This window comes from Cololabis saira, chromosome 19, assembly GCF_033807715.1.
Source record: "Cololabis saira isolate AMF1-May2022 chromosome 19, fColSai1.1, whole genome shotgun sequence".
NCBI classification, from domain to species: Eukaryota; Metazoa; Chordata; class Actinopteri; order Beloniformes; family Belonidae; genus Cololabis; species Cololabis saira.
This window is the reverse complement of record NC_084605.1, coordinates 31,201,917-31,224,238: the sequence shown is the minus strand read 5'-3', so window position 1 is coordinate 31,224,238 and position 22,322 is coordinate 31,201,917. Positions and strand designations below refer to the sequence as shown.

The 22,322-nt window shown below is 38.9% G+C and overlaps 1 protein-coding gene and 1 non-coding gene across 4 annotated transcripts; both read right to left on the bottom strand.

Annotated features, from left to right (window-relative positions):
• Window positions 1–2,632: 2,632 nt before the first annotated feature.
• Window positions 2,633–20,102, bottom strand: sec31b (SEC31 homolog B, COPII coat complex component). 3 transcript variants are annotated; one of them, XM_061709342.1, is made up of 26 exons: window positions 19,982–20,102; window positions 19,060–19,268; window positions 18,269–18,461; window positions 18,075–18,170; window positions 17,516–17,656; window positions 17,091–17,233; window positions 16,886–16,985; window positions 16,631–16,792; window positions 15,741–15,893; window positions 15,406–15,636; window positions 15,248–15,322; window positions 15,047–15,139; window positions 14,860–14,968; window positions 14,546–14,724; window positions 14,329–14,455; window positions 14,003–14,148; window positions 13,262–13,435; window positions 13,022–13,165; window positions 12,701–12,893; window positions 9,981–10,376; window positions 9,762–9,800; window positions 7,075–7,130; window positions 6,524–6,649; window positions 6,296–6,415; window positions 6,119–6,190; window positions 2,633–4,121 (listed from the first exon to the last, which is right to left on the bottom strand). In XM_061709342.1, exons 2-26 carry the CDS (start codon window positions 19,260–19,262, stop codon window positions 3,942–3,944), a joined length of 3,651 nt encoding a protein of 1,216 aa, XP_061565326.1. In that variant the 5' UTR covers window positions 19,263–19,268; window positions 19,982–20,102; the 3' UTR covers window positions 2,633–3,941. The 3 variants fall into 3 exon arrangements, with proteins under 3 accessions (XP_061565326.1, XP_061565325.1, XP_061565327.1); XM_061709341.1 differs by having other exon boundaries at window positions 19,060–19,285; window positions 19,982–20,099; XM_061709343.1 differs by lacking the exon at window positions 9,762–9,800 and having other exon boundaries at window positions 19,060–19,285; window positions 19,982–20,099.
• On the bottom strand, window positions 11,950–12,089 carry LOC133419900 (small nucleolar RNA SNORA57). Its single transcript, XR_009770565.1, has one exon. It is a non-coding gene; the product is annotated as a small nucleolar RNA SNORA57 (small nucleolar RNA).
• Window positions 20,103–22,322: the final 2,220 nt, after the last annotated feature.

Genomic DNA, 22,322 nt, shown 5'->3' with positions numbered 1-22,322 from the left:
AAGTTCAGAAAACTGTTTTTTATTGTTGTGTTTTGATGTATTTGATGTAAGCCCAGTGGATATTTAAAGCTTACAGAAGGCTGCATTTAACTGCTGCTATGTCATTCCTGCAGTATTTCTGCAGGTGTTTTGGTCACTGCTATTATTTGTAATATATTATATTATTTGTAATCAGCACAAATTATCTGTCCCCATATGATAAAATCCACCATCCCCCCTGATTCTTTTTTACAACTCGAGTACTGCCGGTGACCCTGCACAGGATAACACTGTGTACAGTGAGCGAAAATAACCCAGTCCAATTCCCTGTCTTGTTTGACCTGACTTGGCCAAATAAACATGATTCTGATTCTGATTCTGAATTGACAGATTAAAAAAAGGGGCCAGCTTGTCAGCATTTGTATATGTGTATGCTGATTATTCAGGGGCAGAGGTGTCAAGTAACGAAGTACAAATACTTCGTTACCTTACTTAAGTAGAAATTTTGGTTATCTATACTTCACTGGAGTAATTATTTTTCAGACGACTTTTTACTTTTACTCCTTATATTTTCACGCAATTATCTGTACTTTTTACTCCTTACATTTTAAAAACACCTTTGTTACTCAATTTCATTTAGGCCTTTAAAAAAAACTATCCAGTTAAATTGGGCCATCCAGATAGAGTGAACTTGGTTGTGGTTGTTTCAGATGTTCTTGTCCAGTTTTGTTCTTACATCCGTTCCCTCAGATTCCTGCAACTAAACTTGGATGTACATTCCAATAAAGGTTAGGATAAATGATAACATGCCTCTGAAGTTTGACTTTTTGCACCATTACAATACTTATAGGCAACTAGTCATCATATCTTCTGCTCTCTGAAACACATGTTAATGCTCAATAGTACACATATATGGTTCTTTAATATATTTGCATTATACTAAGATGCATTCATTTTCAATGGCTTTTGTCCTTAATGGCTTTTTTCCCCCTTACATTACTTTTACTTTTATACTTTAAGTAGTTTTTTACCCGTACTTTTATACTTTTACTTGAGTAAAAAACTTGAGTTGATACTTCAACTTCTACAGGAGTATTTTTAAACTATAGTATCTATACTTCTACCTGAGTAATGAATGTGAATACTTTTGACACCTCTGCCTGCACAGGATGACACTGTGTACAGTGAGCGAAAAATAACCCAGTCCAATTCCCTGTCTTGTTTGACCTGACTTGGCCAAATAAACATGATTCTGATTCTGATTCTGAATTGACAGATTAAAAAAAGGGGCCAGCTTTTCAGCATTTGTATGTGTATGCTGATTATTCAGGGGGGAAAGTTAATCAGTCTTTGGAGTTGGTTCACAAGATGTATCGGGATGGGAATGAGAAAAGCAATGGAAGCCTCGGTGTCTAAAGAAGTGAGGTTGGAGTCAACACTCCACAACAACATTAAGACTTTTTCCTGACAGGATCATTATTCCACAAACTTCTGTTGATGGCTCACTGTTTATACGGGCCTTTAGTCAGCACATTTCCAGCTGAGCCAACTCCTGGAGCTGGCATGGCGGTGAGTCAGGTCTCGGCTGTTGCGTGGTGTGATGTATGGTGATGCTGGGGATGTTACGTTTTCTTTTTTCCTTTTTTTTTTGTTGTCAGAACCCAACACCGACCTGACCGAGGTTATAAAGGTTCAGGCCCCTAAATATGCTCTCTTAGCACATCTCTCAGCATCTGACTGAAAGCGGCCAATGAGCAGCGAGGCCCGCACTTCTGATCCCCCTGCACCAATAGCAGCACAGCGCGTGAGCCACGCGTGCTGGCTTGAATTTTTAATTTTTAAATTTAGGAGCCACAGAAATGTGTTGCGATGATGACAGTTACAAGAAATGTCTGAATTAGCGCGTGAAAATGCGAACCGTGGTGCGTTCACGTTCCGCTGGTGATGTAGGAAAAAAGATGAGCGACCGACATCAGTTGTTCTGAGAAAATATGATAACAACGACCAAAACAATGCACAGCTTCCTGTTATAAACAGAACCATTATCTGTCCATAATATTGAGGTTAGAGTAGTCAGCATGCACTTTAAAATTAAGAGGTGGAGAGATCGAAGATCAACTAAAATAATGAAAAATTAAGTTATTTTTTAAACTGCAGTGGCATGCATCAGATAAAGGATGCATCCATCTACAAGTTGTTAGTTGGTATCTTTAACATTGGCACTACAATGCATTATTGTGCCGTTTATCCCATACTAAAACTTGAAATTACAAATTGTTTCATGTTGTGAAATCACATGTGTTTATGATCCTATTCTACTGTAATATGTAGGCTAATAAAATGTCCATCCATCTTTATATATACAATTATACATCATTTGTCATTTTAAATATAGAAACAGTCAAAAGAAGTTTGCTTTTTTTTTTGTCATTTTAGCATCACATAACCTCACAAGTCATTTAAACTCATGGTGTGCTTCACATATTTAGCCTTTTGAGTCCAGGCACAAAGAATTAACAGGTTTCTTGCTTTTCAATAACCAACAATTTAAATCTACCACTGGAGAAGTAGTTTAATCTCAAAAGCTCAGCTTAGATGATTATTTCTGAACATAGCTTTACAGAGGCACAAATCACACGTTATTAAGGAGTCATTTAGAGTTTAAAGACTTAAAATCTTATGTGAAACTTTATTTGAAAAAAAGATACTGAAATGAGTAAATTAAGCAACATGGATTGTATAAATATTTGTGCAACCAAAATGGGCACCTAGGCACTTTCCTGCCTTCTGCTGCCGCGACAAACCAAATGATCCAGCTTTATGTGCAGCTACAAAAAAAACATTGATTTTTTTTTTTTTGGTATTTGTCAATTCATTAAAGTTGCTATTCTACCACAATGATGACTAAAAAAAATGTTAAGTTACAAAAGGATACAATGCTGTCTTTGCAGAAAGAGTAGTAGGATGATTTTTAACAGAGTGGGTTACATCAAGGGTGCAGCAAAGATGTTAATTCATTTGCAGTAAAACTGTTAATGTAAATTTTGTTTTACAAATTGTTGTGAACCCAGCAGCTGGTGAGGAAATGTGAACAAGGGAACACTGAAGCAAGTCTGAGTGAAAGGAAACATAGATCATCCTCACAGGCCACCAGGAGATACTTTTACAGAGCTAAACTACAGTCAAATTAAACAAACAAAAAAAAAAAAGGAAAAAAAATCACTTGAAAAACAGTCTGACATTCTTATGCAGTGTTTTGGCCTTAAAACCCACACGGCATAATCAGTACAATCTCAGAAGAGTGCAATCAGAACTCAGTGTTTCTAAATTACTTGATTTTTTTATTTATTATTTCATTTTTTTTTTTATGAAATGTTACACACTTGGTAAATACAAGAATGCCTATCTGTTTTATTCCCCTTGTTCCAAGTATGCTGCAAAGGGTGGTTTGCAAGAGCAATCCAGATTTTAACGTGGTCAGCTTGAGTCCAGAATTAGTTGGGGTTTTTTTTTTTTTTTTTTTTTTTTACATTTTACTGAGTTTTATTGGAGCAGCTGCATATGTGTAATCAAAAGTTTTGTACAAATGCCAAAGTGAAAGAGGGAAGAAAAAAAACATGCACCCATGTACCACCCTACCTTTGATCACTTGATCACCACTTGCTTCATATATTACAGTAAATATTGAACCGACACTGAATCACAACTTTCAGAATACATTCATCTTTTTGTAAAATGATCAGAGAAACATTGGAAAATCTCAACAACAATCTGTGTCCTCTTACAGGGAGCAAGTATGGAGCGATGAGAATCGCTGTAAACTCATCAGCTATTATTCTCATCAGCGCTTGTCATCGGGTCAAAAAATAAGAAGAGGGAAAAAAAAAAAAAAAAAAAGAAGAAATAAATACACATAACAATATGATAACACTGAGGTGTGGTTGGAGGTGTCCCCCGGGGTCTTAGACACCCAGCTTGTTGGCAATGGTTATGACCACTTTGAGGATGGGCATGAAGGCAGAGATCTCGCTGAAGTTGCTGCTGCTGACCACCTGAGTGTGGACCTCCAGGGCCCGCTGGTAGTGTTGGTTCGTCACACAGCGACTGATCTCATGGAGCCCGTTCAGGATGTTATGAGAAAGCTAAAGAAACAAAAGGGAAATTATATCAAGTTATGCAGGCGCATTTGTTTTGTTGAAAAGTACAAGAAAAGAGGATGTTCAGTGTTCAGTTCCAATATCTTTTATCATTATACGCCCTGCAAATTATTTATCAGAGCATCAACACAAAGCTGAAAATAGTTATACTAATAGAACCTCAGCTGGACTTTCAGTAATGTTCAAAGCCTAAAACACTCACTCAACATGAACTCACTCACTCAACATGAACATGTGAGCTGCAGCCTGAGAGCTGCAGCTGGGGCACCTTTACAGCATGAAACCGGTTCTACCAATGCTGCACATTTTTTTTTCTTTAAATGGCTTACAACGCCTCCTGGAGGATGCAGTGACCGCCTGCAAGACCAGACTGCATGTTGAGCGTGCAAATCTGATTTCCTGTCGAATGCTCCGGGCCATACTGGAACACAGCTTCTCCACTTATATCAAGTCAGTTTGTCACCAACACAAGGTTACTGTCAACATTAGAAATAAAAAGGATCTCACATGGTGTTACTTAGTTGTATTTGTTATCCTTAAAACTCAATGACCTCATTTCAGAAATATGTAAAACTAATCTGAAACTAACAGAGATGCTCCTCATTTCCAGTGATACAAGAGGCCTCACAGACCCAGCCCTAACCAATTTGGCGCCTTATGCAAGATTTTAAGTGGCGCTCCTCTTGCATCGCAGTAAATTCCACTGCTGGTGTATATACTCACAAGAAACTGAATAGCTTTATCTTGGACATTCTTTTATTTAAAGAAAGCAATTGTTCAATCAAAATACTTTTAGAATTAGAAAGAAATACAAAAAAATATGAAATGAATATATGAAAAATACAATATAAATAGCTTACATAAAGTATAAGATTTAAATACCCACAAAATAATGTCTGGTATGTCTTCTTGTGACACTATCCTGACTATGACAGAGAGCTGTTCCTTATGACTCAGATCAGGGCTGCAATCTAAGGGAGCTTTCACACCTGTCCCGTTGGAGCAGTTGTTCCGGAACAGGGAACGTTTCCCCCTAAAGATCGGAACGTTTTGGTATATCTGAAAACAGCAATCGCGCTCTGAAACGGCACAAAACAAGCGATTCCATTCGAGACCTGAAACGGTTCTTTTTTTTTATTTTTCTAGTCCACACAGCAACCGATACAACTCCATTCATTGTGTATGTGCGACCGCGGCGCAAGAAGAAGAGTTGGTGCAGCCTCCACCACCTTCTCTCCTATTGGACGTGCTGAGATGTTTTTCCAGCGCGGCACGGTGAAATAAACAATGTTCAATTTGGGCAGGGTTTGCGCAGCGCAAACGCCGCGGCAGGCGGCCTCTCATCCGCCGCTGAGCTCCGCTCTGCGCCCAGTGCATATAAATGAATGGGTAAAGCCTGATTTATGGTTCCGCGTTAAATCGATGCAGAGCCTACACCGTACCCTACGCCGTATGCTCTGCGTTTCATCATCATTCATCATTATTATTATTATTATTATTATTATTATTATTATTATTATTATTATTATTATTATTATTATTATTCCTCCTATTTAATAGGCTTTGCTATGCAGTTAAATTAATGTGGGCTCATTATCTTCAATTTAAAACATAATACCAACTAGTTTTAAGAATAGTGGAAGTAAATTTTTTTCTTCCCCCATTTGTGGCGCCCACGGGCCGGCTCTGAGGCCTCAAATATAAATAACAGTTTAATCCTGAAATATGCACCATAATATAAACAAATAGGGTTGAAATGGATAGTCCATGATACATTTAAGTACGTGCACTTAAAGGGAAACAAAGAGGAAACACAAAATCTTCAAAAGTCTTTTTACCTGCCAGAAGTTTGAAATGGTGATCTCTGATAATAAGCCGAACCATTTTAATGCCTCTTAACTGCACTGTATCTTTTAAAAACAAAGCTTATATTCTTTCCTTCTATTTTTAATATTCTTGTTTGAATACCAAAAAGTCCTTACCGACTGCTCTCTCAGCTTATCGTACAGGTGCCCCAAACGCTTGCCTGCATCATCAAGCTTCCTTTTGGTTTGCTGGAAAAATAATAAGAAAAACAAAGTTATTATTTAATATCCTATAAAATATTATTTACTTCAAAAAGGTATACAGGCTTTATCGTAACGCTGGCTGAGACTTACCGGGTCTCCTGCTGCGAGCTGGCAGCGCTGCACCAGGCCATCAAAGGTGGTTTTGAGGATCATGTGCTCAGCTGGGATTTCTTTTTGCTCCACCCTCTCTGCTGGCAGCTGATGGAGGAGCTGAGCAGCAACAACAACAAAAACAACAAAAACCACACAGTCATGACATTCTTGCAAGAGTGCATTAACGTTGAAAATTCAAATAAGAGACTTTTGCCAGAGACACACCTGTACACTGGGCTCCTGAGGAGCTCCAGGGGGGACCTGGGTGTGGTCGTGAGGCTGTGGGGCCTCCACTGGGAAACCCATTACGGGAGCTGTGATGGGGGCTGGTGGAGTATAGTTATCAGGGATCTGCATAAACACCAAAGTAAAAACATGTTTAATTAGCAAAAGCAAAGTTACACAGTTCAGATTGTCATATTACTAAAAGCCACACTTATTATTATAATCATCATCATCATCATCATCATCCTTATTTAATTATACAATTATTCAATTCAATTTCATTTATATAGCGTACAACAGAAGTTGTCTCTAGGCGCTTTGCAGAGACCCAGAATTATTGTGGTCAGTACATTTGCATTTCTTCTGCTGGAAATAAAACTGGTCTTGCAAAATTAACGTCTCCATCTTTGAAATTTAATACATTTTCAATCACTTTAATACATATTCATTGGGACCTACATAAATACATCCTCAATTTCATTTTTGAATTACTGAGCACTTGATGTTATGAAACACAAAGAGTACTTTGACCATAATAAATTAATAGCCACCTTCTTCCTGGATCCCCCTCGTACTGTCGGTGGGTCGTTCCAGCCCTCTTGAGGTCCTAAATCAAAGCAGAAATAAGAATGAGAAGAAAATTGGCAGCATTTTTCCTTTGGACACACCAAAGGAGCCAACAATTCCCAACATATATAGCTGCTGTCAAATATCTGCTGCGGTCAATATTTTTTTAAATCACCTGGTAGTTTGAATACAAAACTTCCAAATCAGGTGGGCCAGAATTTGTTCACACTTTATCTCATGATCTTACTTGCTGCGAAGGCTTGATGAAGTCTGAATAAGCCCATGTGTGTAATAAAGCAAGTAAATTTTAGAAGGGACTGTACTTCCTCCCAGTCTGGTTTATATAGACTCAGAATACATGTAGTCTAGAGGTCAAACCAATAAGCTGAGGTCAAACCAATAAGGTGTCATGACACATAAGCAAACAGTCTTGCATGTCATTCTGTAAAGAAAAGACCCATGATGCAATATACCGTATTTTCTGGACTATAAGCCGCATCCGCTTTATTTTTAAAAAAATAATAAAAAAAGATATCCAAGCCGCAGATATTTCTGTTGTTAGAATAGATATTTACTACATGTACAGAAGGATTTTGAAATGTAAATGATGTACATGTTTGTACCTAAATAGATCCTTTCCTAACAGTGTCTTTTAACACGGCAGCAACTTTGCTGATTAAAACGGGACAGAACAAAGAGAAAATAACCGCTATTTATTTATCTATTTATCCGTTTATCTGTTTGAAATCTGCTTCTACTTCTATCTGCTAAAGAAGAAGTAGCGTATTCTTCTTTGCATTTATTTTGTCTTAGTTTTGATTCTAATTCTGGTTAGAGCGCCCCGAGCGCTGGAAGAAAAATCCACAGAATAGAAACCTTTGTATAAGCTGCATGGATGAAAACCTATGAAAAAAGTAGTGGCTTATAGTCCAGAAAATACGGTACTTTTAAAACAACCAGGTGCAGATTGGGGTATTTTGCGCTTTGTGTAGTTAATTCAAGCTCTTTGAACCATGGTTAGTCCAGATGGTGAAACATGTTATCAAGCCAAGCAGATCTTAGCCATTTATGCAAAACCAAAATGATCAAAATATTCAGGCAGCAATCTTCTCAATATGCCAGTTGTCCACACATCAATACATCAATACATACATACTGCATATATTTCAAAATGGTTTAAAATACAGTTACATGTCTTACTTAAGCCTTAATTTGAAACATTAACACACTTAATGCAAATGCATGTTATTTCCAATTACCTGACAGTTAACAGTGCAAAACAGAGACTTCTAGTATTTTGGTAGGATGGGGCAAGGCGGGATCATTATGTAGCACATCTCAAACACAAAGGCAATTAAACACAAACATGAATGCAAATAAACCAACTCTTAAGTTTCTGTAATTCCCTAAAACTTAGGGTTGCACAAGCAAGAATCTACAAACCAGAAAAACAGCAAATCAATACAGTAAACAAAAACGTTTCATCAGAGCATAGTGCAGTGATTTTGCACTGTATTGTATTATTACCGGTAGTCCCATATTATGCAATTCTGATCCCTATTCATATTGATCAAACATCATAACAGAGTCGTTATACTTCGATCACGATTCAAAAGCTCTTTGGATTTGTTAGATGGTGCAGCCCAAATCTGCGTTTTTTTTTCTGCGTGGCTTGCTGAGCACGTTGTCTGTCCTCCCCCTCCCTCTGCTCTGCTGTAACTGGTTACTTTCTTGAACCAATCAGAACAACAAGTAGTCTGTCATGTGCCATTATGACGGACACAACTGAAGAACATTTCTCTTTCAACTGAATCAGGGTAGGGCTAACCCCACGGGGGACAGATGAATGAGCGGTTAGTCTGCTCCCGGAGAATGAATGAATAAAAAATAAACGATAAAAAAATAAAAGAAACAAAAACATTTTAAGAAGCGCTGAAGCTCCTGGTATGCCTGCTCTTACAAAACTTTTATTTACTTCTTAAATCCATCAAATACTTCTTAAAATGACAGCTAGACTTCCTCAAAACCAGGTGCATTATGGCTTAAGTTCATTTTGAACCCTTGAAACTCAGTAAAAGCATAATATGGGACCTTTAAAGTCTACATAGATCAGCAATAGGGAACTTAATTGAACACTGCTCACATCTTATCATGATGTAATGTTACCTTAGGAAAAAGGGCATTCCGGCATTTAAATTAATATTATTTTGGTAATTGCCACCTACCTACAAATATTCACAAACAAATAGTACCAAAACGTGGCAACATTATTTCCATACAGTAGCAGCCTCCTTCTGTGGTTGCATCAAAGACAAATCTCTTAGGAAGTAATCAAAGAACACAACAAAGAGTCTGAGGTGTTCATTTGGTCTGGAGAACTCCTTGGAAACCAATCTGATGGTATCTGTGGAGAGCAATCCCAATCCACAGAGACCCCTACCCATAACTTAAGAGATCCCAGAAGATCGGTTGCTAACAACCAAGCAACAGACGCAACATGCGACCGTCAGATGTTCTTTGTCCAGATCCTGTCTGGTCAGACCTCTTTTAGGAGCACAAGGGGGGGCTACTAAATGTTAAGCAGTGGTCAAAACGTTATGGCTGATCTGTGTAGAGGTAGGTTTCTGTTTTTCTGGTCTCTGCGCGTCATACCAAACCCTAACCGAGTCACCTTGATCATCACACAGGGAATTCAGCCAAGGAAAGTATCCTGCAAGTCAAAAAAGGAGTGACATCTGAACACAAGCAACTAATTCCTGTCCACATAATTAATGTTGTGTACATGGGTGTCTTATCTTGAGATACTTTGCAATTTGTACTTTGTAATTTGTAAAAGCAACCAGATCAACATAATATTTTCTGGGTGCACCATAAATGGCATGGGTTGTACCTGTAGGAGGAGGTGGAACAGCAGGAGCAGCGAAGGGCTTTACAGAAGGAGCGCCAGGGCCTCCCTGTGGATAACCAGATCCGGGGGGAGCAAAGTGGCCAGCTGCCATCAGAGGTGCAGAAGGCCCCTGGTTGTGGAGACCCCCTGGGTACATGGGAACTGGGGCCCCTGGTTGGGAACTGGGTGGCATGAAGCCTGAGGGTAAGGAAGTAGACGGCATAAAGCCTGTCGGTGGCACCCCGGGGCTGGGCATTGGAGGCAGACCTCCATGGGTCGATGATGAAGGGGGTAGTTGAGGTCCTGATAAGCTGGCAGATGGCATAGATGGACCTGTGGGAGAGAAGAGTCCCCCAGTGGACATAGGCGGAGGCTGGAATTGCTGATGAGAAGGGAACCCTGAAAAAGAAACCCCCACAGAAATTAAGAACTATTTCATAAGTATTTGATTTGATTTGATTTGATTTGATACGTCTATTTGGTCACGTTATAGAAGTCAGTAGTCAATACAAAGTTTTTTTTTGCATGTATATCAAACAAGGACTAAAAAGGTGTAGACTGAAGCCAAAGCTTATTTTGTCTACCCTTTTAACACAATGTAACCACTATAGTGCAAGATTTGAAAAAACAAAACAACTACATGAGAAAAAAAAAAAAAAAAAAAAAAAAAAAAAAAATATATATATATATATATATATATATATGAAAGAAAGAAAAAAACAAAGTAAATAAATAAGAAAAAGAAATAAATGTTGCTCAAACTGGCCTATCTCGGCTTAACAGCATCAAGATGTTCATATTTGCACACGTGCATACATTCACCCACACACACCAAACCCACCTATATACAGTATACATTGCTGTGCATACATACATACATATATATGCACTTATTTATACCTGTATACACATACACTCATCTACACATACATGCATACATAAGCATTCATATACATACATCCATATACATGCACCCTTCCATTGACATAATACACATACAATTCTGTCCATAATTTTGCAATAAATCTACATAATGTGGCTATGCCAATGATTTATAATTATTTATGATCTTTGTCTTTATAAATATTTTTTAAATTTTCAGTGTATTACACAGTTTCATTTCACTAGGTTGTTCCACAGATTGACTCTTTTTACTGAGATGCATCTCTGTTTAACGGTCGTTCTTGTCTTGGTTTTCATAAACATACATATTCCTCTCAGTTTATAATGACTGACTCTGCGTTGGAAGAGCTTCTGAACACAGTCAGGGAGCATGTTACTATTTATTTTAAACATAAACTGAGCGGTTTTAAAATCCACCGGGTCATGAAATTTAAGAGTATGTGAGTTTATGAATAGATTGTTGGTTGATGAACAATAATCTGCATTATTTATGATTCTGATAGCCCTTTTCTGTAAAATAAAAACCGGATTTGTTATTGATTTCTATGCGTGTCCCCAGACCTCCACACAGTAGTTAATGTATGGGACTAGGAAACAGCTGTATAACAGATGTAATGAATTTTGATTGAGGATGTCCTTTATTTTATACAATATTCCTATGGCTTTGGATAATTTTGATTTAACATGGTTTACATGTGGCTTCCAGCATAGTTTATAATTGATAATTACACCTAAGAATGTATTCTCATATACTCTTTCTAATTTGATATTATTAATCTTAATTTGTGGCTGGTCATTAGGTTTACGGTATCCAAATAATATGAATTGAGTTTTATTTATGTTTAAAGATAATTTATTAATGTCAAACCATCGTTTTAACCTAGTTAATTCGTCTTGAACTGTATTCAGGAGCTCAACCAAGTCTTTTCCAGAGCACAGCAGAGTATGTATGTATCAGTATGACATTAAATTCAGACTGGGTATAAATCAAACAGTCCTTAAGCTTAATTACAACAAATCAAGGTTCTTGGGAGTGCGTCAAACTTAAAAAAACAAATAAATAAATCATGAATGTGACAGCGATTGAGGATAGAACCGGCAGACCATGAAATACACACCGGCACCGAAGACATAGCGCTGCCTTTTATTTACCTCCGTACATTACACACATGAGTACCACACAACCACATGTATGCCAAGAAATGGAGGATTTCAGGTGACATTTACTTAAAACATTAAACTGTACAACTAAAGTGTACAACTGTATGTTTCAGCATAAGAAATGTTAAGATCGATAAGCGCACCAAGTGTAGTTCTTAAACGGGAAATAACTGGAGTAAAAGGGGAAAAGTTTAAGAAACGGGAAAAAAAAAAAATCGAATAGTTTTCTATTTAACCCCTTGATCCTTGATATATGGAATAATACACAGAAAATTATATCTTTTAAATTTAAAGTGTTTATTATATATTGAAACTAAAAAACACTCCCAATTCTGTCTTTGTCTCTTCTGTCATTTCCAATTAATATTTTCTTGTATCTTTATGAATACATTGGTCCATTTTATTTATGTTTCTATTCATTGTAATTCATTTTTCGATTTTTTTTTTATTTGTATAAATCTATTTTTATCTATTGTTTTGATTCTGGGGGTGGTGGAGAGGTCTCAGAAAGGTATGCCCTTAGATTTACCTTGAGCTGGATGACCAGCTGTACTAAAGACATAAATAAACGGTATTTGTCATTTAAAAGAAAAAAGAACTTTTTCATAAAATTAAACTAGCAAAAAATATGAAATTAAGCAATTTACAAATGTTCAGACCTGGAGCTGTAGCCGGATGTTGTGGGTAGGAGGGCCTCATGGAGGGACCGGTTACGGTGGGGGGCAGCACATGAGAAGAGGGTGGTAGACCAGGCCCTGGGTTGGGAGGAGGAACTTGAGGGGTAAAAATGGATGGCATAGGAGGTTGCTGCGGCGCAGCCACCTGAGGTGGAGCAGAAGGCTGGTACTGACTCTAAAGTAGAAAAGTCAAGTTTCAAACTGTTAATACATTTAAAAGCAAAGTTCAGGATCATCATTAAGCTGACTTAATATTTCAGCTAAATGTCTTAACTATTCATTGTGTCACTAATAAATCTCTACCATGATTTGTGCTTTGGGTGCAGCAGCCAGAGCAGAGGGAGCAGGCTTCACTGTGCCTCTATTAAATGAGTTTGGAGGCTGCTGTGGGGTAGCAGCCTCTCCCTGAGCATGGAACAGCCTGTCTCTCAGCATCGTGATCGTAGGCTGAGGAGACAAAAGCAGCACAAACACCCAAATGTGGTTATTACAAGGCAGTCCAACAATAACCTGCTTTGGGGGTTTTGAAATGAGGGCCCTTACCTGGTCTGAGTTGTCAGGCAGGTAGTTCATGGCAGCGGCTAAACTTCCCTCTGCAGCCAGAATGCCAGCGTAAGATGTGAGCTTCTCGGCCAGGATGGGGCTCTGGACCAGGACCTCGCTGTTGCGCAGGCGCTCGATTGACTTTCTCAGCATCATAACTTTTTCAACCAGATCCTGAAACACACAAGGACACGTTGCAAAACAACTACAATCTTAGATTGAAGGACAAAGCTCAGCTGCTACTGTGACCAATGGAAATGGTGCAAGAGGGGGGGATTTCTCAAATAAGCAGTCTGAAGAGTCCGTTGATCATTCTTGAAGGCACTTCAGATGGAGCGTTATACTTGTTTAAAATCTGTTTCTGACATTAGTGTCAAGTTAAAACAGCACCAAGCCTATTAAGATTTTTAACTTGGCAACCCCTGCTCATTCTTTTACTCTTTGACACAAAGAAGCCTGGTTCTTCTGGATTCAGGTTTTCAGGGGGAATACCAATGGATGCAGAGGAAACTGACTCTGGAAGCCACTGAATAATTATAGAACCAATCAGAAGAAGTAAGCGTGTGACAGCACGCATCGTGATTGTCTTGAATAGTAGCATCCCATAAAGCTCGCCCCGCCCTGTTGCGATTGGTTTAGTTCATTCTGCACCAGTGGAAATGGCAAAGAACTCCAGTCATTGAACAAGAGAGAATTTTAGTAAAATGAATGGGTATAGCTGGCCGGGCTGTAGGATTATACCTCAAGACCAAGAGGGGAAGAGCAGTCTCTATGCACGGCCCAGCACTCCACGAGCTTCTCAATGTTTCCAGAGCAGATGTAGCACAAGCAGGCCTGCAGGCATCGCTTCTCTGTCGCCTCACACTCCAACCTGCTTCCCAGGGTGTCTACCAAGACAAATTGAGGAGCGTGAAAAAATATTTAAAACGGGGAGAAGATTAGACCAACGATCATCACATACCTTTATGCTATAAAAAAAGTAGAACAAGTACTGCAGGAATATTACAATTCTCCCGCGAGCCAGGCAAGCCTCAACATGATCAATGTGCCACCGTACTGTAACTTACCACATAGGCAAGCAAAATCTTCAGGGTGAGCATAAGTCAGCAGAGCAGCTAGAGCTTCCTTCCAGTTTTCCAACTCACAGCTTTGCACTATGTCCTTCCAGTTCTGGGTGACTACCGATGAAATTAACTACAGTTGGGGAGAAATCAAATCAACTTATCATTCACTGAAAAGATTTTCTTCTTGCACAAACACAGTCACTATAAATTCCACTGTTACCATCGAAATGCTGTTCTTTTGCTTGCTGAGGTATTTCTGCTGAGTCTTTTTGAGCAATTCTTCTCCGCCACTGATGGACAGAAGGATGGCTTCAGCGTAGCGACCATCATTCAGACACAGGTCTACAGCTCCTTCGAAGTTTCCGACCAGCAGCGCCTGGCTGATCAAACCATCGGCATCTGCAAAGGAATGACATGGTCAGCATTCATCATCTCCGAAACGCAAACTGGTACCCTTGTGGTCAAAATAAACAGAGTCAACGTGTACCAAATCCTAAGCAAATATGCAAGTATGTTTGTAGATGAGGTTTTTACCACATGATACGGGGATGTGGAAGTTGGAGTTTTCCTTTGGGGTCTGACTGAAAAAGTCTGCTGGGGAAACAGAGCCTGAGGTTCTAGCTTCAGCCGCTGCTTCAGCCCTCTGAAAAGGACAAGACTTTTAAAGCTAACAGGTGCTATAAAGCTTGAAATTAGGCACTGTGTGTGCAAAATTGCTGACCTCAGTTGAAAGCCGCTGCATCTTTTCTGCGAGGTCTTTGGCATCTACTCCATGTCCATTTGGTTGAAAATTCTTCCCCAAGCATTTTGAAATCTGAATAAAACAAGATTTTTTTTTTTAACAACTGAAACATGATATAACCTGAGAGATATTGCACTGTTTTTATAATTAATTTTAGGGAATGGACTCGGGTATTACTACCTTTATTTCCAATTCATCTTTGCTGAAGCCCAAAAGTTTGAGGAATTTAACACGGGCTTCATCCTCAAAGTTAACCTGGAAACAGCAGATTTGAGTCATTTTAATCTACAACACCAGGTGCCAGATTTTTGATACATCTCAGTATCTAGAAGGCCCACCAGAAGGAACTTCCATATGTCCTGTTCAGCGTCTGACTTGGCATTCTGAACCTTAGCCTGGCAGTAGTTGTTGAATAAACCCGACTGAAGCGCCGCCTGAAGCTCCCTGGAGCGTTGGAGGAACGCTGTCTCCGTGGTAACCTGGCTCACAAACACTTGTCTGGGGATGGGTTGGGGGCTCTGCACTGGGGGCAGCTTGGGATTCTCAAAGGTTATCAGCTTTCCACCAAACTGGAGACACAAATACCAAACAAAAAAAAAAAAGGGCCCTCAGATTAAGTCACAAAGAGAAAAGAACATCTAGTCCACACAAAATATTCTGATGGTACACTTACAGCAAAGGAAGCTCCCACTGGCCTGCGCACCCACTTAGGGGGCTTCTTTAGCGGAGGAACTATGGTGTCCTGAACATTAGGCTGAGGGACTTGTAGGGGAGGCAACACCTGCCCTGTGCCAAAGGGATCCATGGTATCAAATGAGGAGGAGATCTGTGTAAAGAACAAAAACACACAAACCATTAAAAAGGGCTACGACTGACAATACCAGGTGTGCTTGAGCCAACCATGTCAGGTGATGAACAAAATATTATAAACAGCTATTTTGCCACCCATTTTTATCCATATTTTTATTCAAAATACTGCAACAGTGCTTCAGGCGATTCACTCCAATCCCAGGAAAGGATTTAACATATTTTAGCTTCGGTGTTGGAATCTGTGCATAGATTAATTAGTCTGTTTCATTTCCTTCACATCACCACCACCATGTGGACAAACAATGTAGCTTTCCACAAGGTATTTGGGAATTGAACAGATTATTTGAACTTTAAACACTTAAGGTTTTTTTTAAATCTGAAGGTTTTCTGGAAAACTGGAGAAACTAATTTCTCCACAACTGAAGAAATTTGAAACATTAAATAAAATCCCTTGAGAGGTTAAACATTCTTCTATACGACTGACTTTGCCTACATGGTATTAAATACATTGTGTATCACATAGCATCAAAACAAAGGCAAAGCATTTTGAGTTAGGCTTGTGAGGTTAATAATAATAATAATAATAATAATAATAATAATAATAATAATAGATTAGATTTATGTCGCGCTTTTTTAGACCCTCAAAGCGCTCACAATACTCACATTATTCATTCACTCCTCATTCATAAGGAGTGTGTGAATAAAAGCATGCAGCAGTAGCATCAGGTTGTATTGAAGCAGGACAGCCATTACCTTATCAGCTGTGCTTTGATGCTGTGCCTTCAAGCTCCCTCCCATCACAGAGTAAACCGTGATTCTTCCATCAAATGATGCTGTTGAAAGCAGGGCTGGATTCCTGGGGCACCACTGGACATCAAAGCACCACTGATTTGTTGTTGGAAGTTCATAAATAACCTGAAAGACAAGCAAAGGAAACCAGTGAAAATCCATTGAGTAGCCTAACTAAACACTCTAAGGAGAGGATGAGCAGCATTTCATATCTTATACCTCTCCAGTGTTTGGATTCCAGCAGAGGATCCTGTTGTCTTTAGCACTACTCAGCAGGAGTTCAGAGTCAGACTGGCTCCATGATATGGACAGAATTCCCCTTTTAAGATAATACCAAAACAGAGGCTCCGTCAGGACTTTTTTTTTTTTAACCGCAAATATACAGAAGAGCATGAGAAAGAAATAAAAGAAAAATTAATGGTACCTCGTGTGGTTCTCGAAAACTTTCAGAGGTGATGTAGCAAAGCGGAGGTCCCACATCTGGATGACAGGCAGTCGGTCATCTTCAGACGCCAATACCAACTGAGTGGCCACATCGGGGTGCCATAGCATTCCTGAACAGTGCATCTGAAATTGTTAAATAAACAAAACTTTACTGAATTATCAGTATCCAGCATGAGAGGATGCCCCTCATCTGCCTTTATGATCTGAAAGGGGATACATGAGTCAAATATCTGTATAATGCATTAAAACCAAAAGGGCCTGTAAATATCTGATACTGAAATATTCAAACATACAAAAATGTTACTCAAGTGAGATAAGTTAGCCTCACTGGCTGTTTCCAAACAGACACACTTTCAATGCCTTGACAGAAGATAACTTTGCACTTGCTGTATTAAAGCCACCAACCCTGTTACTGTGATCACTGATCTTTATAATAGGCTCATTCTTTCTCAGGTCCCACACAACTGCTTTCCCACTGGGGTTGGCAGAGGCCATGATGTGCTGAACCTGTCGGTTCCACGACACAACACTGATGTCTTCAGCAGGCTGAAACAAAAGACAGAAGCTTTAAGTGTCAACACAAAAGAGCCTGACAGTAAGTGTAAGAAAAGATTATCATCAAATACTGTTGGTACACAGTGGGACATTTTTTTTATAAAAAGTTGAGGAGCATTGTTGTATTTAGTAAGCTTTCAGTACTTGGTTTTATAAATGTTCTAAATGTCCAAGGGACAAGGCAACAATAACTATTTATAGGAGCATGTGCATGCACTGTAGAGAAATCACAAACAAAACTTATGTGGTTTCACTCTTAAATCAGACTACAAAAGGCAAGGAAAGAGTGAAAACTCCCAGTTGGGGGGCTGTGGTTTAAATCTTGTGTTTTTGACTCAACAACATATGAAATCAAAGTAACAGCTCCACAATATAACAGGCATCTGTAAGTTTCTCATCATCAACCCACCTGTGTTTTTGCCCCTGGTGTCATTGGACTATTAAAATTGTTTAGATCCCAGATATAAATCTCTGAATCATTTGCTCCTGATGCAAGAAGATTACTCTGTCAAAGAATAAAACATGAAAAACAATCAATCACGTATTGATGAGTATCTCCACATCATTATTCTTTAATTCATTAGATCACAAGCAGACATTTACCTGAAAAGGGTTGAAATCAAGTGCTCGGACGGGTCCTGTATGCTTGTCAGACTGTCCTATTACTGCATCGGCACCAGTCATTATAGCCTCAGGATCATAAACACTCAATGTGCCATTTTCGCTTCCACTGATAAGTCTCCCTCCAGTGCCTTCTGCTCCCATTCCAAAATTGACCCATACTATACTGTGCAACCTATAGAATGATAGACACAATGACAAACTTAATGAGTTATCTCTACGTACATACGATCAGAAAAGCTATGTGCTAAATTTCAGCAACTATGTTATGACTGATTTTTTTTTTTTCTTTTTTTTTTTCCCCCAGCTCATGTGTATCAAGGAGGGAAAATTCAATAATAGTGATCACCTCCTATTATGAAGTACCAGCCTTCTGTAGAAGTGACTAAATCACTGAGTAAAGAGTTAAATCAATCAATCAATGTTTATTTATAAAGCCCTTTACAACACACAGGGTGACCAAAGTGCTTTCAATTAAAATCCACATTAAAACAAAACAATTTAAAAACGAGATAATAAACCCATTAAAATTAAATGAAGAATATTTCACATCAATACTGTGTATTAAAAGCCAGTCTAAATAACCAGGTTTTCAGTCTGGATTTAAAAACCCCAAAGTCAGTGATGGTGAGCATTTCTGGGGGCAGCTTATTCCAGAGTCTGGGTCCAGCAAGGAGAAGGCCCGATCAAAGCATTAAAGCACAGTGTCACTTGTACACAGTGACTTCAATCAACTTTGAAAGACTAACTCTTGTTATCGAAATAGAAAGTACCTGTTTGTTGTGGGTAATGACCCTTTAAGCTGCATCTCCAGAGAAGGGTCAGCAAAATCCATTTCAAATATCTCTATAGCAGCTGTGGTGTCGAAAGAAGCATCCAGCTGTTGCGCTGATGTCCCCAGGGCCAGGTGGATGGGATGGTGTCCGGCAGGACTCCAGGCCTGGTGGGCAGTCCTCTGGATCTCCTTCAGCCTCATCTTCCTCTGTTAAAGGTTCAAACCTGGACCGATGAACGAAGGCCACTCAATCAAGGTCAAAAACTCTGCATTTCTGTGTGTAATATTATCCAGTGATAACCACGTTATTAACCTAGTTCTTTAATATAATCAACAATGGACTGTTGTATAGTAAAAACACACATTATAGTCTCCCAGCTCTATAAAGTGCCTGAACCAGAGGGACTTTTACCTGCAACACCTTAACATTTACCATCAGGGTAGCTCCCCCTTCTCCAACAAAACGCGTCTATACCAACATAATACGTTAATAACACACCGCATTAGAGACATTAATGTAGTTGTCAATTATATAACTTAGACAGATTAGCAAAATACTTGAAATGAATGTAACTTAATCTAATGCAGCGTGTATTTCACGGCGGGCAGCGTTAGCACTCGTAATTTAATATGTTGAACACAAAATCGGTCTCTTGCCACAATATATATCTCTCAGATTTATTCAGGGTTAGGTAATGCAATGGATGATGGTACATATTTAAAATAAGTATGATCTTAGGGCTGGACGCCTGGCAGTTTAATGTCAGTGAATATCCAAATGTTGCTGCAGCAGCAGCAGCAGCAGCTAGCTACAGCCACCACCCATGCCCCCGAGTTTCAACCTTAAAATAAACGCTGTTGGCAAAAGACGTGTTTGAACCCGTCAATATAATGAGACTGTGCTTTTAAAATGAACTTACGTCAACTGTCTGTATCTCAACTTGTCTATCCGCATCTACGAGCTCCAGAGACACTTATCAGCCGGCTAGCAGCAGCTCGGATCAAAGTGCTGTTGCCGTGTTGTCACTTCGCTACGGAGGCCGACGAGGACATTTCTCACCTCGCGCTGGCCCCGAGTAACCTCGCTCTCTTTAACTTTTAGGTTTCCTCAAAATATCACAAGTTCATTATTTGGGATTTATGATATTTCCCAGTTGTTTTTGTCCCAGGCAACACTTAACCCATGTGTGTTAAGTGGTTTTTCGGCAGGTTCCATGTTTTACTTAAATGGACCAGGTACGCATATGTACTTGGTTTTTAAGTGGGTCACAGCTGTTGAGTTCATAAGAAGTCAATGTATGTTACTGGTGAACAGAGCTGGGTAGAGTATCCAAAAATTGTACTCAAGTAAAAGTACTGTTACTTCAGAATAATATGACTCAAGTAGAAGTAAAAAGTAGTCATCCAAATAATTACTTGAGTAAAAGTAAAAAAGTACTTGGTGAAAAAACTACTCAAGTACTGAGTAACTGTTGAGTAACGTCTGATTTATTTTTTTAACACAACCATTCAAATTAAAATTAATAAAAAATTGCTTAAATTAAAATAATCTTAAAGTAAATTCAAGTACTTTAATAAATAATAAAATAACAGAATAAAAAAATAAATTAAGCACAAGTAGCACAAAATTTCCAGCGTTTGTACTTTTCTTTTTTAACCAGGCAGAACTAGAACAAGCCCATGAACTCATAGAAACTCTGTGTGTGTTTGAGTCTGTGTAAATGTGACAAAACATGCAAAAACAAAAATTTTTCCCAAAGAATCACTCAGTGATGTCATGAGATTGACGCGTACGCGGATAAAAGAAAAGTAACAGCTCAACGTAGCCTAATGTAGCGGAGTAAGAGAGTTTCTTCTTCACAAATCTACTTAAGTAAAAGTAAAAAGTATAGTGGTTCAAAACTACTCCTAAAAGTACATTTCCCAAAACGTACTCAAGTAAATGTAACGGAGTAAATGTAACTCGTTACTACCCACCTCTGCTGGTGAATGTCAAATTTATATAGCACATTTACTGAGATGATAAAGGACACCCTTTCTCAGCTCATGTCCATCTTATCTCACTTGATATCCCTTATAGACTCCTTACAAACACCAGGAAACTGGACCATATTACACCGGTCATGAAATCACTACACTGGCTTCCAGTGAGTCGAAGGATAGAGTCTTATTGCTGGTCTACAAAGACCTGAATGGTCTTGGACCAAAATACATGCTAGATCTGTTAGTTCCTATGAAGCTCCCAGACCCCTGAGGTTCATCTGGATCTGGTTTGTTGTGGTTCCCAAGAACAAGAACCAAGCAAGGTGAGGCAGCGTTCAGTTATTCTGCTCCTCACCGGTGGAACAAACTTCCTGTAGACCTGAGGTCTGCTCCAACTGTCAGCTCCTTTAAATCAGGCCTAAAAACATTACTGTTTACTGAAGCGTACTCCTAAATTAAATACTTACCTGCTGTACTCTACTGCCCTTAGTTTTAACAACTTGTGCTTTTTATTATTTTACCTCTTATCTTATCATTGTATTTGTTATTTACTGTTTAATTGTGTCTTGCAGCTTTTAATGTTGATGTAAAGCACTTTGAATGACCTTGTGTTGAATTGTGCTATACAAATAAACTTGCCTTGCCTTATAGACCCCATAAATTTGGCTCACATAAGCATTGCATTTGGAGTCCATATTATTGTAAATTTATGGAATTCATGCCTCCTGCCACTTCACGACCCAAATGTCCCACTTTTAACACAAATTGGACCCACTTGGATGTGCTGGCTAGGATGTTATCCGACAGTTGATATATTTTCACATTTTGCCCACATTTAGAATAGCCCCCCCCCCCCCCCCCCCCCCCCAAAAAAAACAACCTTTTTGCAAAGTTGATAATTCACTGCATTTCGACATCAGGGACATTTGCCATGAGCCTGTCTGTGGGGTCTTTCCTTCTGTCTCAACTATTTTGGCCACTGGAACCTGAAGCTCAGTACAGTTCAGGGTCAGATGCCTCACCCCCAAACACATCCCTGGGGAGGAGGCAGGCATTTCTAGATTTTCAGAAATCTTTATAGTGAGGTTTGAAGGACTTTATATCCTCAATGTTTTATTTCCACATTCACAGGTTTAATCCACACATACTTAAAAGTGTACCATTTGTTAACTGAAAATAAAGATTGTACATGAGTGGATCTGTGTATTTCCAATAAACACTTTAGAATCACAAATTAACCCTACTTGCATGTGTTTGCACTGTGAGAGAAAGACAGAA

Bases quoted from the DNA above. Each gene is read 5' to 3' on its own strand.
- sec31b (XM_061709342.1), bottom strand. From the start codon at position 19,262: ATGAGGCTGAAGGAGATCCAGAGGACTGCCCACCAGGCCTGGAGTCCT. The intron at 18,462-19,059 runs GTACTTTCTATT...ATCATTCTATAG, and splicing joins TCATTACCCACAACAAACAG to GTTGCACAGTATAGTATGGG. The intron at 4,122-6,118 runs GTAAGGACTTTT...TTGTTTCTTTAG, and splicing joins ATAAGCTGAGAGAGCAGTCG to CTTTCTCATAACATCCTGAA.